At 45.7% G+C, this 13,272-nt stretch overlaps 1 protein-coding gene across 1 annotated transcript; it reads right to left on the reverse strand.

Annotated features, from left to right (window-relative positions):
* Window positions 1-8,089: 8,089 nt before the first annotated feature.
* LOC123729590 (extensin-like) lies at window positions 8,090-11,988 on the reverse strand. Its single transcript, XM_045704894.1, has 2 exons — window positions 11,924-11,988; window positions 8,090-8,972 (listed from the first exon to the last, which is right to left on the reverse strand). Exons 1-2 carry the CDS (start codon window positions 11,986-11,988, stop codon window positions 8,090-8,092), a joined length of 948 nt encoding a protein of 315 aa, XP_045560850.1.
* Between the last annotated feature and the right edge of the window lie 1,284 nt (window positions 11,989-13,272).

Here is a 13,272-nt window from a genome sequence, read left to right on the forward strand (position 1 = left end):
TTGACAAATCCAGTTTCAAGATTAGTGTTTATAAGAGAATGGAATAACTATCAAAAAGTAAGCTATAAGTACACAGGTCAGGTAGAAAGCAGATATGTATCTATTGTAATTGCTGCGTTCATGCAGAAGACCCCTCCCATATGTACAAAAGTGTTGAGGCTGTACAGATAATATGATGACATGCTGTATCAGGTGTGCCAAGTACAATGTTTTCCAAAATAGTCAGCCGTGGCACACTGTTGGATTGGAGCGAGAGAGAAAATAGTAGTTTTTTTCTTCAGTGGTGTATTGGCTTAGACAGTCAACAAGCTCCCGCAGTCTCACGGCAGAATTAAATGTACATTCATGTTTCTCAAATTTCGAAGGTGTTCCAAATGTCAAAATTCAAATTGTTTAAGGTTAAGTTTAGGCATTAATGCTGAAATCTTAAGGTTAGGCATTAACTCCGAAGGGTTAAGGTTTGGGATAGGCTCAAAACAAAAATCTCAAAAATAACTTTCCATCACTGGTTTCTAACAGGCCTCTAATGCACCAGAGGCATTAAAATCCACATTTTTAAGGTTATGGTAAAATTGAGGCATTAACTCCGAAGAGTTAAGGTTTGGGATAGGCTTAATCCAAAAATCTCAAAAACAACATTCAATCATTGGATTCGAACATGCAACCTTTTGCACGCCATATGGTGAGGCAGACACTCACTGTTGGCCCTAGTGGCTGGTTTCTATCTCCTGACCATCTCCCAATGTCTAATACTGACTTGTGTCACGGGTGACCTAGCTGAGACAGTAGGCTACACTACTGAACTTGACCACTGGGTGGAAGGCTTACCTTTCCCAAAACACTTGGCGGCAGCCACATATGGCATCCATGTGAATCTAAAGGCCCCTATCCAAGTGTAGATTACAGCCCTAGCACCTGTTCTGCTGTTCAGCTCATAATGGTTAAGGTTAGGACAGGGTCCAACACTGACTGACCACTGATCCAAACCCTACGTCAATACAGCATCGTCATCACATTAGTTGCATACCACAGCATGGAGGTGACCGACCCCAAATAATCCATTATCCATAGTGTTCAAGTTCAAACAGAACATGACCCATATCTTTCACATAGATTTATATGTCTTCTAGTATTACAGTGTCAGTGTGACATTTCTTTGGCCTCTGTTTGGATGCTTTTGCTTAGCAACCGCAAACAAGTCTGAGAAGTTGTTCAGATGAGCTATGAGCAACACCTGCTGAACTAGAGGACGTGTTCAATTTTTCGAACAGATTGAAACAGTGAACAGTAAGTTAACAATTAGTCAGTTAGTCAGTGAGTGAATCATTTCAAAAGTCATTTACTCTAGTGAGACGTGTTAGGTTAAATCTGCATCCAGCACTCTAGCTGAATAAGCCTGCAGCTACCTGAGTAAGATATGGGGTGGCATGATCGGTCCGAGGAGACCCTGAGTCATAACCTGGTTGCTATGGGAGCGCGGCAAGAGACGGTGAGGGTTTGGTGGTCGTCCAGTCAGGGTCTAAGTGATGAGGTGGCAGAACGCTCAGTCATGCCCAGCTCTGACCACCTCTCTCTGGGGTAGTTACCATATGAACGCTCCCTTTATCTGCCTCTGCCCTTCTACTCTATTTACCTCTTCTTTTTATTTTGTTTCTATTTGAATTTTTTATTCACTGTGGCGTTATTTTTCTGAATAACCCCGTATGGTTAGTGTGTCTTGCATTCTTTCTGTTCTATCTCCCACCACATTCATAAAGCTACAGCAGTCATGTGGATGAACCATGATTTCCATCTAATTATTTCAACATTTGAAAAAGTAGATGGAAATATTTTATAATAGGATTCCCATTTCTTCATTATCCATTCCAGCAGTGTTCCATAGAGAGTTATGGCTGTTATACTGCAGCCCGAGGAGGTGAAAGTGGTGGCGCTCCCTCCACAGAGGCAGTCAGTCACACATGTCGAGTGGGTCAGCAGCACGCCTCCACTCATCTGGGCGGAAGAGAGGAACATGGTTTAATAGTCTGGAGAGATCAGGGGAGAGGAAACCATTTCTCCCCCTGCCCCACACCGGGGTCAACCCTCCCTGGGCCCTTATGAAGCCCCCCATACGGACACGCACACGGACATGGACACGCACACACAAACAAATACAGAAACAGACACACATCCATCCCATTATCTGAAAACAGACATACAAACGCACACACACTTTCACCTTTCAAGAGCTCTCCCCAGAAATCCACATAGCTGATGTAATTAGTCATTTTAGAGCCCTGCACTTCATATTACTACCCATAAACAGACATTCAATACTTTCCTTTGAGAGCCCTGTTTATCCTAGAGTTTTATAGTCCATGCTGGACCTCTCCGTGTTTATTCTCTAGAACAATAATGCCACTATACTCCACTGCTGGAATGCAATTAATTTGTCCAATTAAACACAGAAAATAAATACAAACCCATTAGACTAGCTCTGCTCCGAAAACACTTGAACAACGGCACTCTGCCTGAGGTTTTATGGAGTAGGTTTTAAAGCAGCAGGGCTGATGGATGAAATGACATGGAATGAGATGTTTGTCAAAGGTTTAATCAGTTATTATCTAAATATACTTTGACATAAATCTGGATTACACACAAGTAGTGGGGACTTAGTTTGTGAAAGGAAAAACACTGTGGAAACTAATGGAATATATACACTTTCACAAAGTAGCTACTGAGCACAATATCTTTGTCAAATGGATAAATGGATATAGTAGACCGTATTATGCTACAAACCATGAAGTAGCTTAAATACACAAAGCATGTATTGCAATGAGCATCATTAAAGCTAAAGCAATGAGCATCATTAAAGCATTAGGAGGGGGCATACAGTGCCTTTTCGGAAGGTATTCAGACCCCTTGACTTTTTCCACATTTTGGTAGATTACAGCCTTATTCTAAAATTGATTAAATGTTTTTTTTTTCAATTTTTCAATCTACACACAATACCCCATAATGACAAAGAAAAAACAGGATTTTAGAAATATTTGCTAATTTATTAAAAATAAAAAACAGAAATATCACATTTACATAAGTATTCAGACCCTTTACTCAGTACTTTGTTGAAGAACCTTTGGCAGCGATTACAGCCTCAAATCTTATTGGTTATGACGCTACAAGCCTGGCACACCTATATTTGGGGAGTTTCTTTTATTCTTCTCTGAAGATCCTCTCAAGCTCTGTCAGGTTGGATTGGGAGCGTTGCTGCACAGCTATTTTCAGGTCTCTCCAGAGATGTTCGATCAGTTCTGAGCTCTGGCCAGGCCACTCAAGGCCATTCAGAGACTTGTCCCAAAGTCACTCCTGCGTTGTCTTGGCTGTGTGCTTAGGGTCGTTGTCCTGTTGGAAGGTCAACTTTCGTCCCAATCTGAGGTCATGAGCGCTCTGGAGCAGGTATGCATCAAGGATCTCTCTGTACTTTTCTCTGTTCATCTTTGCCTCGATCCGGACTAGTCTCCCAGTCCCTGCCGCTGAAAAACATCCCCACAGCATGATGCTGCCACCACCATGCTTCACCGTAGGGATAGTGCCAAGTTTCCTCCAGATGTGACGCGTGGCATTCATGCCAAAGAGTTTAATCTTGGTTTCATCATACCAGAAAATCTTGTTTCTCATGGTCTGAGAGTCTTTAGGTGCCTTTTGGCAAATTCCAAGTGGACTGTCATTTGCCAGTCAACAGGTGGACTACAATCAATTTGTAGAAACATCTCAAGGGTGATCAATGGAAATAGGATGCATCTGAGGTCAATTTAGAGTCACATAGTAAAGGTTCTGAATACTTATGTAAATAAGCTATTTCTATTGCAAAATTGTCTAAAAACCTGCTTTCACTTTGTCATTATGTGGTATAGTGTGTAGATTGCTGAGTATTTAAAAAAATGTTATCCATTTTAGAATATGACTGTAACGTAACAAAATGTGGATAAAGTCAAGTGGTCTGAATGCATTCCGAAAGCACTGTATTTCACAGAAATGATACTCATTTAAATGTAAATGGTCTCAACAAACAATGTATTTCCTACATAGAACTATGTACAAAGTAATGCAAACAACTGTGCTAGAAATTACAATGTCCAAACAAATAATCAATCTAAGCTCTAAAAAGGCTGAAACTAATTTGTGGGATGTTTTCCTGGGGAGTGGAGTGTAGAGTGCAGTGCGTCTGTCATTGTGATGAAGTTGCTACCGTCACATTGGGAGTGAATCTCATAGGAGGCTGGACAGAGGGCCCACAATCCCCCAGACAGACAGACAATTTCCTGTGTTAGAAAAGCCTGGCTGCATAGCTCTATAAACGCAGCGCGCCAGGAACCAGTACGTATAGGACCAAACCACAAACACATAGCAACGATGACATACTGGTTTATATAGAGTTTACATCAAAGAATCCCTAAAACCTGTACCCACATCATAAATATTGCACTGTACAGACTCACACTCACAAACACACTGTTGTGCACCCTGCTGTCCTTACCTCGTAGGTCAAAAGTTTCATTTTGAGTTGCATGATTGAGTCAGCCTGAATACTGGAATGTTTCTCTATAGTACATGTACGTAGTTCTTCCCTTACCTTAATTTGACCAATTGGTCCCGAGTGGCGCAGCGGTCTAAGACACTACATCTCAGTGCTAGAGGCGTCACTACAGACCCTGGTTTGATTCCAGGCTGTATCACAACTGGCCGTGATTGGGAGTCCCATAGGGCAGCGCACAATTGGCCCAGCGTCATCCGGGTTAGGGTTTGGCCGGGGTAGGCAGTCATTGTAAATAAGAATTTGTCCTTAACTGACTGGCCTAGTTAAATAAATGTTAATTAAAAATATATATACTGTAAGGCCTAACTGCAGGTGTGTTGAACATATTGTATGGGCTAGGAGAAGATAACTACCCACATCAGTTAATGTCAGCAGCATAGGAGGACTGGAGAGATAATTGGTGATCTACCCCTCGACACACAAACAATTAACACACATTGAGGATGTCTAACTACCCAAACATCCTTTAGTGTAGCGAGAGAGATGGCATGGATGCTCTATTCCAGTGGGCATATCTCGGTTTGACCTAACATTGAATCAAGGTGTCAAAACTAGCTACAAAGTCGAGCAAACATGGAATAATCAGACGGAATCAGAAGCTATTCCAAAAATGCCTGTGAGTAATGAGTGCAGAGTGAACCATGTCAAAGTGTGTCAAAATAGCCCAAGAGGGAAAAGGGGTTGAACCTTTAAAGGGAAAGAGTGGCTCATTTAAAGGGGAACATGTGGAATCTGTGTCTAACATGTCAGGATAGCCTTTAGGGATGAGAAATTGAAGCCTGACGTGGGCACGGCTATTCCCTTTAAAGCTTATTTCCTAAAAAAGAGAGAGGAAAATAAAATAAATGTCTAAAAGGAGGGTAAGGATGGCCTGTCAAAGATCCCCACCCCCCCAGACCACCCAGAAACAGGGTCGAACTGTCAGTCAACCAGGAACAAACATGCTCTTTAGTCCTTTATTACCACCGTGAAACTGATAAATACAATATAGTAATTATCTGGGAAAGCCGATGCATATGGGGCAAAGTTAACAGATACTTTCATGAGCTAGTGAGACTCATACGAAACACTGTGTATTAAAGCACTTTAGTAACAACGCATCGTAAAAACCATTGGAATCGAGTTGTTTTACATCTTTGCTATGTTATACATTGGGTAGATTCAGACTCTCTAGCAGGTCTACTGTCAGCAAAGGTAAATGTAGGCAGATTGCATGTAGAGGGGACAATAAAGCTAGTATATTCACTCTTTCCATATTTCAGAGTTGAGTAGCTAATATTTATCCTAATGACTGGCTGCCAGCCTGTTGGATTATTGCCCGCTCACTACGATCACTGATCCAAACAAACACACACATAATGCACACAAGCACACAGACACACTCGTATCCAGAGGTCAGATGAGGGTGCAAAGTGTATGTCCCCTGTGTGTGTGTTGGACCCAGTCATCTGTCAGCAGGCAGGTTTGGGCTCTGAGCTCAGGGTAATCCTGGTGTCAGTGACCAGACCTCTGACCGGACCGGGCAGCCAACACCAGCTTGGTCACACGCACGCACGCACACACACACGCACACACACACCACCAAAACACGCAGTCTAATCCTCGTCTAACCCCCCCCCCCCCCACCTCACCTCATGCTGGACACCATGATTCACAAAGGTCGAGATTTCAGCCCCCCTCTTTCCAAAGCCCCCCCAGAACAAAGAGAGAGAGTCACTGACTGCTTCATATTAGTGTTTAATTAAGTTAAAAGACCTCTCCTTTCTCTGCCGCACTGGTCTCTCCACAGACCAATAACCCAATTGAAGTCGTCTATTCTTTCATGGCTCTGAGCAGGCATTCCAATGGGCTGGGATCACCGCCCTGCTGTCCGCCCCGTCGTGTAGCTCCAGCTACACAGCTAGGGCCTTGTGGTTGCCTCTGGCCATGGCTGATCTCTCACTCGTGATTAATTCAATAAAACCATTAAGCGGTTCACTCCCTCCCTCTCTCCCTCCCTCTCTCCCTCCCCTCCTCTCTAACCTCGCACTCCATCCCTGACTAGCCCCCAGGCGTGCTCACACTGACAGATCTCTGCTTAGCACCTTCATACATTGCAGATAACCTTTTTAGCACCGGCCGGCTAAACAGAGTCAGGCCTGATCTCCAGAGGTTGGTGCTAGCTGTAGAGGGATGGATGGAGGGGAGGGAAGGAAGGAAAACAGATTAAATCTCTTTGAAAGTACTCTCCCTTTGGATGTTTTATCGATGGTGGAGCAAAAAATGGTGTTTTCAGCTGTTCGGAAGATAAGTGCCATGTGTGAGATCATTAGATATGTGTTTTCCTGGTCTTTAGGCTTTTCCCTTCTTCTCCTCTCTATTCCTCTGTTCATTTTACTAACATTTTCAGCTGCTCTCAAGTAACATTTTATCTGGCTAACTTGTGGCAGGGCCATAAATCTATCTAAAGCACACAGTGACTCCCACGCTTCGATTACACCGCTTTGGCAGCACTTTTTATTTCATACCCAAATTACTGTGACAAAAAAATCTGTAAAACGATATAAATCCTTAATTTATCATGCACTACTACTGTTATAGTCCATTCAAAGTCTATGTTGATTTAAGCTCTTCGTATTTCATCTGGGTTTAGCCAAGTAGTTAAGAAGAATTATTAACACATAACCACACCTTTGAAGGTTATGTTTGTCCCTTCTATCATTTTTGTATAATTTTTTATATTTTTTTACAAATAAATGAGTTTCCCTTCTATTTAGCAAAGGTTAAATCAAAGGTTGGAAATGAGGTGATCATAGATAAGACAGGTCTTGAATAGAGTTGGTCTGGGGTGTTAAGGACTGCTCTCTCTCTCCCTCTCTGGTGAGGTTTTCAGAGTGTTGGTGAAGTGAGGGCAGAGAGGTCTGGCCTGGGCAGAGTGCCACAAAGCAGTGGGGGCCTCATTCTGAAGCTGCCTCACACACTGCCTGAGTAGAATATAAATTACACCCGAGGTGAATAACAGCCCATATCATATGAGAGCGTTGTGTTCGAATTGTAAAAATTAAGTGTGGGTGACACCACCGCTGCTTTCGGTTCCTCTCTCTGCACACTTGTGACATTCCCATTTTTTGGGGGGTAAGAGTATCTTTTAACACTCCAGAGACTCTAGCAATGGATACATCCACCCACCATCACATCAATGATAGTAGGTAGAGAGACATAGAGAGATAGAAAGAGAGAGGGAGTAGAAGACAGGTTGTCCAGCCGTAATGAGCGACAGTAACTCATGTCAGAGCTGGGCTGTGAGTTATGACCTTTTTAGTCAGGATGGGGTTAATGTTTTCACTTCCAATGGCCTGACGCCCTACCTAAGGAGTGCGTGGACAGCTTGATGCGTCTGCGCCAGAATTTATAACCGCGATCATTGTCTCTGTTATTTTTGCCCTCTGAACTCTCCGCCCTGACACTCGTCTGCCTTTGCAGCCGTCTCTCGCATGGTGTACTCCGAAAGTGCCAGATCCCTTTAGCCATGTTTCAGCGTGGCGGTAAATCTGGCAGGCTGGAGCCATAGTTGCCAGAGTGGGAGGACAGGGGGAGAATGGAGATGGGGTAAAGGTGGTAGGATATATGGAGGGGGAGACGAGGTGAGGGTGGTAGGATATATGGAGGGGGAGACGAGGTGAGGGTGGTAGGACAGGGGAGAGTGGAGACGAGGTGAGGGTGGTAGGACAGGGGGGGAGTGCAGACGAGGTGAGGGTGGGAGGACAGGGGGAGAGTGAAGAAGAGGTGAGGGTGGGAGGACAGGGGGAGAGTGCAGACGAGGTGAGGGTGGGAGGACAGGGGGAGTGTGCAGAAGAGGTGAGGGTGGGAGGACGGGGGAGAGTGAAGAAGAGGTGAGGGTGGGAGGACAGGGGGAGAGTGCAGACGAGGTGAGGGTGGTAGGACGGGGGAGAGTGGTGACGGGGTGAGGGTGGTAGGACGGGGGAGAGTGGAGACGAGGTGAGGGTGATAGGACGGGGGAGAGTGGAGACGAGGTGAGGGGTGGTAGGACGGGGGAGAGTGGAGACGAGGTGAGGGGTGGGAGGACAGGGGGAGAGTGCAGACGAGGTGAGGGTGGGAGGACAGGGGGAGAGTGGAGACGAGGTGAGGGTGGTAGGACGGGGGAGAGTGGAGACGAGGTGAGGGTGGGAGGACAGGGGGAGAGTGCAGACGAGGTGAGGGTGGGAGGACGGGGGAGAGTGGAGACGAGGTGAGGGTGGTAGGACGGGGGAGAGTGGAGACGAGGTGAGGGTGGTAGGACGGGGGAGAGTGCAGACGAGGTGACGGTGGGAGGACAGGGGGAGAGTGCAGACGAGGTGAGGGTGGGAGGACAGGGGGAGAGTGGTGACGGGGTGACCACGGGTGGCCCTTGGCTGACCTTTGGGTTTTGAGTGACAGACAACCCTCTGACTCCTGCTCTTGTCACCAGGTGTGAGTTTCTGCATTTCAGTTGACTTGAGGAGCTGAATAGTCAGTAATTTCAGCTTTGACTAATTACTTGCCCGTGTGTCTTTTTGGACTTGTTTTTGTCACCCACAGTCACAAGCCTCAGTGTCGGACATTTTGTTTCAGAGACATTTTCCATTAGTTGTCAGCCTGTCAACGTGGCTTGGAACTCAGCAGCCTTCCAAATTTAGACAGAAATGCTGATCTCCCCACCCAAGTAAATAAGATCAGTGATGTCATGATATGTTGTTGACTACTGTCTGCAGTATTATTCTTGGTTGTTCAGATCCTCACTGTGAGTCCAATCTCCCAGTGTAGTGTGTGTAGTATTTTGCAGTGTGCTATGTGTGCCAAATGTGTGTGCGTGCTTGTGTGTGTGTGTTTGTGTGTGTGTGGTGCTGGGGGACCCACAGTGCTGCCTGTGCTGTGGTCTCATGGTGTGGATAGGTCCCTCAGGGCCTCTAAACTCCCAGACCCCAGCAACCCGAATCCCAGCACACATGTTCGGCCCAAGCCTATAAAACACACATATTAAGCACCTGATAATTCAGAGAAAAGTGAGGGAAAAGCATTGGAATGCGCATCGAAGGCCCCGTCTTGTTTATACACACCACTTTACAAGAGCCTGTCGCTACTGCTGAGTCGGCAGGCCAAGAGAGGTACACTGAGGTAAAAAGGTTCAAGGAGACTGCCTTCTGCCATGACTCTCCCTCCTCTCTCTGCTTCTCTTCATCCCTTCATTCCTTTGAGGGTGAAAGGGCAGTCCTCTAGGTGCCCAGTGCTGAGCCCATAAATTGATGTTGGTGTGCCCTGACCAGCCTGCCAGGCCGATGTGTCAGCAAAGGACAGGGCTACTACGTGTTTATGTGTGTGTATGTAAGGTGTGTGTGTGTGTTTGTGTGTAACGAGGGCGAAGGAACACTGAGAAATAAGTAGGGCAGGAGAGAGGAACATGGAGGAGAGAAGAGGGGAGAGTGAGAGAGGGAGGAGGACAGGGAGGACTGGAGAAGTGAGGAGAGGGTCATAAATTAATCAAGAGGTCGTGGTGTGGTGGAGTGGTTTTGAAGAGAGGGGAGAAAAAAAGCCTTGGAAATTCGCTGACAAGATTAATATGCAGTTGATGGGAAGGTTTTCACGACAGGGTGCCAACAAATAAACACAATTCAGGGATGCCACGTCCCTCATGGGGTGGGCTCTATGAACGGACACCACCGTTCCCCAAATTCCAGGAAGGCGATCCGGTGTCAGGTGGTCCCAGCCGCTTGCCCTCAAGGGACGGAAAGGTTATCCTGTTCTCCGAGAAACCGGGAGATCTCGGCACGATAAGGTTCACTGAGACAGCTGTGGACTAATCTCCAATCCATGCCAGCCGTAATATGGTACAGATCACACTCGGCTATCCGATAGCAGTGTGAAAATGAGCCAACTCATTTAAGATACGTTTTAATCCATTTTCTTACCGCAACTTGTGTGTTACAACATCACAATGTTTTCACACCCAGAACCACTATGCTGGAATAGATGTATTTCTGTAAACTTTAATTTGATTTGACCTTTGGTCTTTAAAGAAGGGTGAAGTGGCATGCGTAGGCCTCAGAGGGTTCACTGCGGCTGTGTTTCTGTTTCAGTTGGTGTTTTGGGTCACTTTAATGATGTGGTAGTCATCGCTGGGCTCATGGCAGGACCCTGATCAGAGGCTGGCTAACTGGGGCCGTGCTGGATCCCTGCACCGGGCTCTATGAAAAGTCACAAATGGGATCATTCCTGTGCCATTTTTTACTACCCAGAAGCCACCAGACTGAGTGAGGTGTGTTCCTCTCCGGATCCCCAACTGAGCCACTTTTAAAACCTAGTAGCCACCGCTAAGCTCAACCATCCAGACCCCCAAAGCCAGGATGCCAACTAATCTAGCACGAGATCACAATGTGAAATCACCCTTCCTTTGGCAAGAAGGAATGATGACATCTGAATGTGACACCCTGATTCTCCAAAGTAGCCTTATAGTACCTATGACAGTGGATCTCTAACAGCGCTGTTGGTGAGAATAAATACATCCTAAGTAACAAATGGTTCCTGCCCTTTACAGGAAGTGGATTGAGGAAGTGGATTGAGAGAGATATTTTAGGGTTGTTCCAAACCAACTGGAGGCTCTAATTTGAGAAACAGAGGTAGCAGAACTTGACCCTGGCAAAGTTTCCTCCAGAGACCTTGAGTACCCTGCTGTATCAGTTCTTACTGTTCTCCGCGTTGGAAAGGTTTATCGTCCCGTCCTAGCTATTAGTATCTCTGCATGGGCTGGGCTTACTTGGAATTGATAATTTAAATAACATGTAACAGATTGTGAATGACGTGTAACAAATGACTAGTAACATGTAACAAATTATTATTGACATGTAACACATGTTTAAATCTCTTCTATCTTTATCAATTCCGATGAGACGATGGCTGCTGAGTCATTAGCCTCACAGCAGCACTCTGAGAAACTCAACACTCCCCAACATTCTCCTGAGCACACAAAGCCCCTCAAACACCCACTTTCACCCAGCCTCCCAGTCACCCAGTCAGCCAGCCTTCTTCTCTCTTTTCTTATCCTGTTCTCCTCACTCTTCTCCGAGCCTTCGCACTGTTGCGTCTTCTCTTTTATTTTCTCACTATCCCCCTCTCTTCTCTCTTCTTCTTTCCACTGGGTTTCTCAGCCAAACCCTTGACAGGTAACAATCATCATCAGGCCTCAGCCCAGAGAGGGGCCTGGTGGGAAAATAAGGAGCTTCTGATGTCACGGCTACAGAGTTACGCAGAGAGATGTAAATGAGCTGTCGTTCAGGCTGACCACTCTGTGCACGATCCAAATAACCCACAGCAGGACCCCTCCCGCCCGCTGACCCCCTGTCGTCCCCCCGGCCCCCTCCACAGCCATGGACCCCCATGCTGTCTTTGAGCTGACACATGCCGTGTGTCTCAGCACGGAGGAAGTGTGGAGGACACACCTGCTGCAGCACACAGGCCTTAGCTGCTAACCGCTGACACACTGACGGTTCACAGAGGCCCTTTGTCGAACAGAGAAATTAACACTGACGATCGCTCATTAGAGTCCCATTGTAGCATTAGCACTTTGTCCTCCATTAAGGATCGCCATGGCAACACACTGAGTTTCTTAATGTACTGTAGGGCAGGGTGCTAATGCTACTTTGGCTGAAATGGCCTGGCTGTGTGAAAAATATGCTCCTGGCTGTCTGACTATCACCCAAACTTTGTAGCCAATCAGCTTGCATGTAGCAAATGAACACATTTATATAGACACATAGAAACTAAGTCTGAGAGAGGTATATTGGTATATATATATATATATGTGTGTGTGTGGGGGGGGGATAATGTTCAGCACTGGTTTCAAGGTCACTGGCCCATGTCTCTCCCCCTCCTTCCCCCTGCAGGGGGATTGTAATAGCTCTGATGACAGACATGTCTGACCAGCTGGGACAGTTTAACCCCTGTGCAGAACAGGTCCCTCACACACATACACACACCCTTATAAATACACATTCAAAGTAAATAGAGATCCCCGAGCCCCGGTAAATAAAGGCAAGAAAATAAGGATTGTTATTGTTGAATATGGTAAGGCTGTCTGGTCCATTAACATTTTAAATTCTTATACTGGACGCACAGACTCATGGGAGGGTATTCCTCTGACAAAACAGTTTGTCCAGAATTTAGCTGAATGACTGGTGTCTCATACATTGTAAGACGAGCGTATAATTTCGGCGCGGTCATATGCTAAATTCCACTTAACTCACGACACCTGGCTGTTGACAGTCAAAGCTCTCGCCATTTTAATTGGACATGCCTCCAGCAGATCAAAGTTAACCCCTCCGACATGACGCACGTATACCGATTCATCTAGTGAAACAATGTGCTGTGACCTGATGTATCTATAGCCCTGTTTATACCTTGTTCTAACATGCATCCTTCATCCTGATATTGTCCTGTTCTTGTATGATTACCCTTATAATATCTGATCACAGTCAGATTACAATGCATATTTTATTTGTCTACAGCTGTCTAAATATGTGGGCACAATCAGAATGTGGACAAGATCAGGACAAAGGACACATGCTAGCACCAGGTATAAACAGGGATACTGTCACGCGGAGCAGAACAGGTGAACCCAAGAGCAGACTCAGATGTGGAGACTGGGATGAGGTAACCAAGGTTTTTATTGAAACACAGGGGGAAGA

The sequence above is a fragment of the Salmo salar genome, chromosome ssa21 (genome assembly GCF_905237065.1).
Source record: "Salmo salar chromosome ssa21, Ssal_v3.1, whole genome shotgun sequence".
Lineage (NCBI taxonomy): Eukaryota > Metazoa > Chordata > Actinopteri > Salmoniformes > Salmonidae > Salmo > Salmo salar.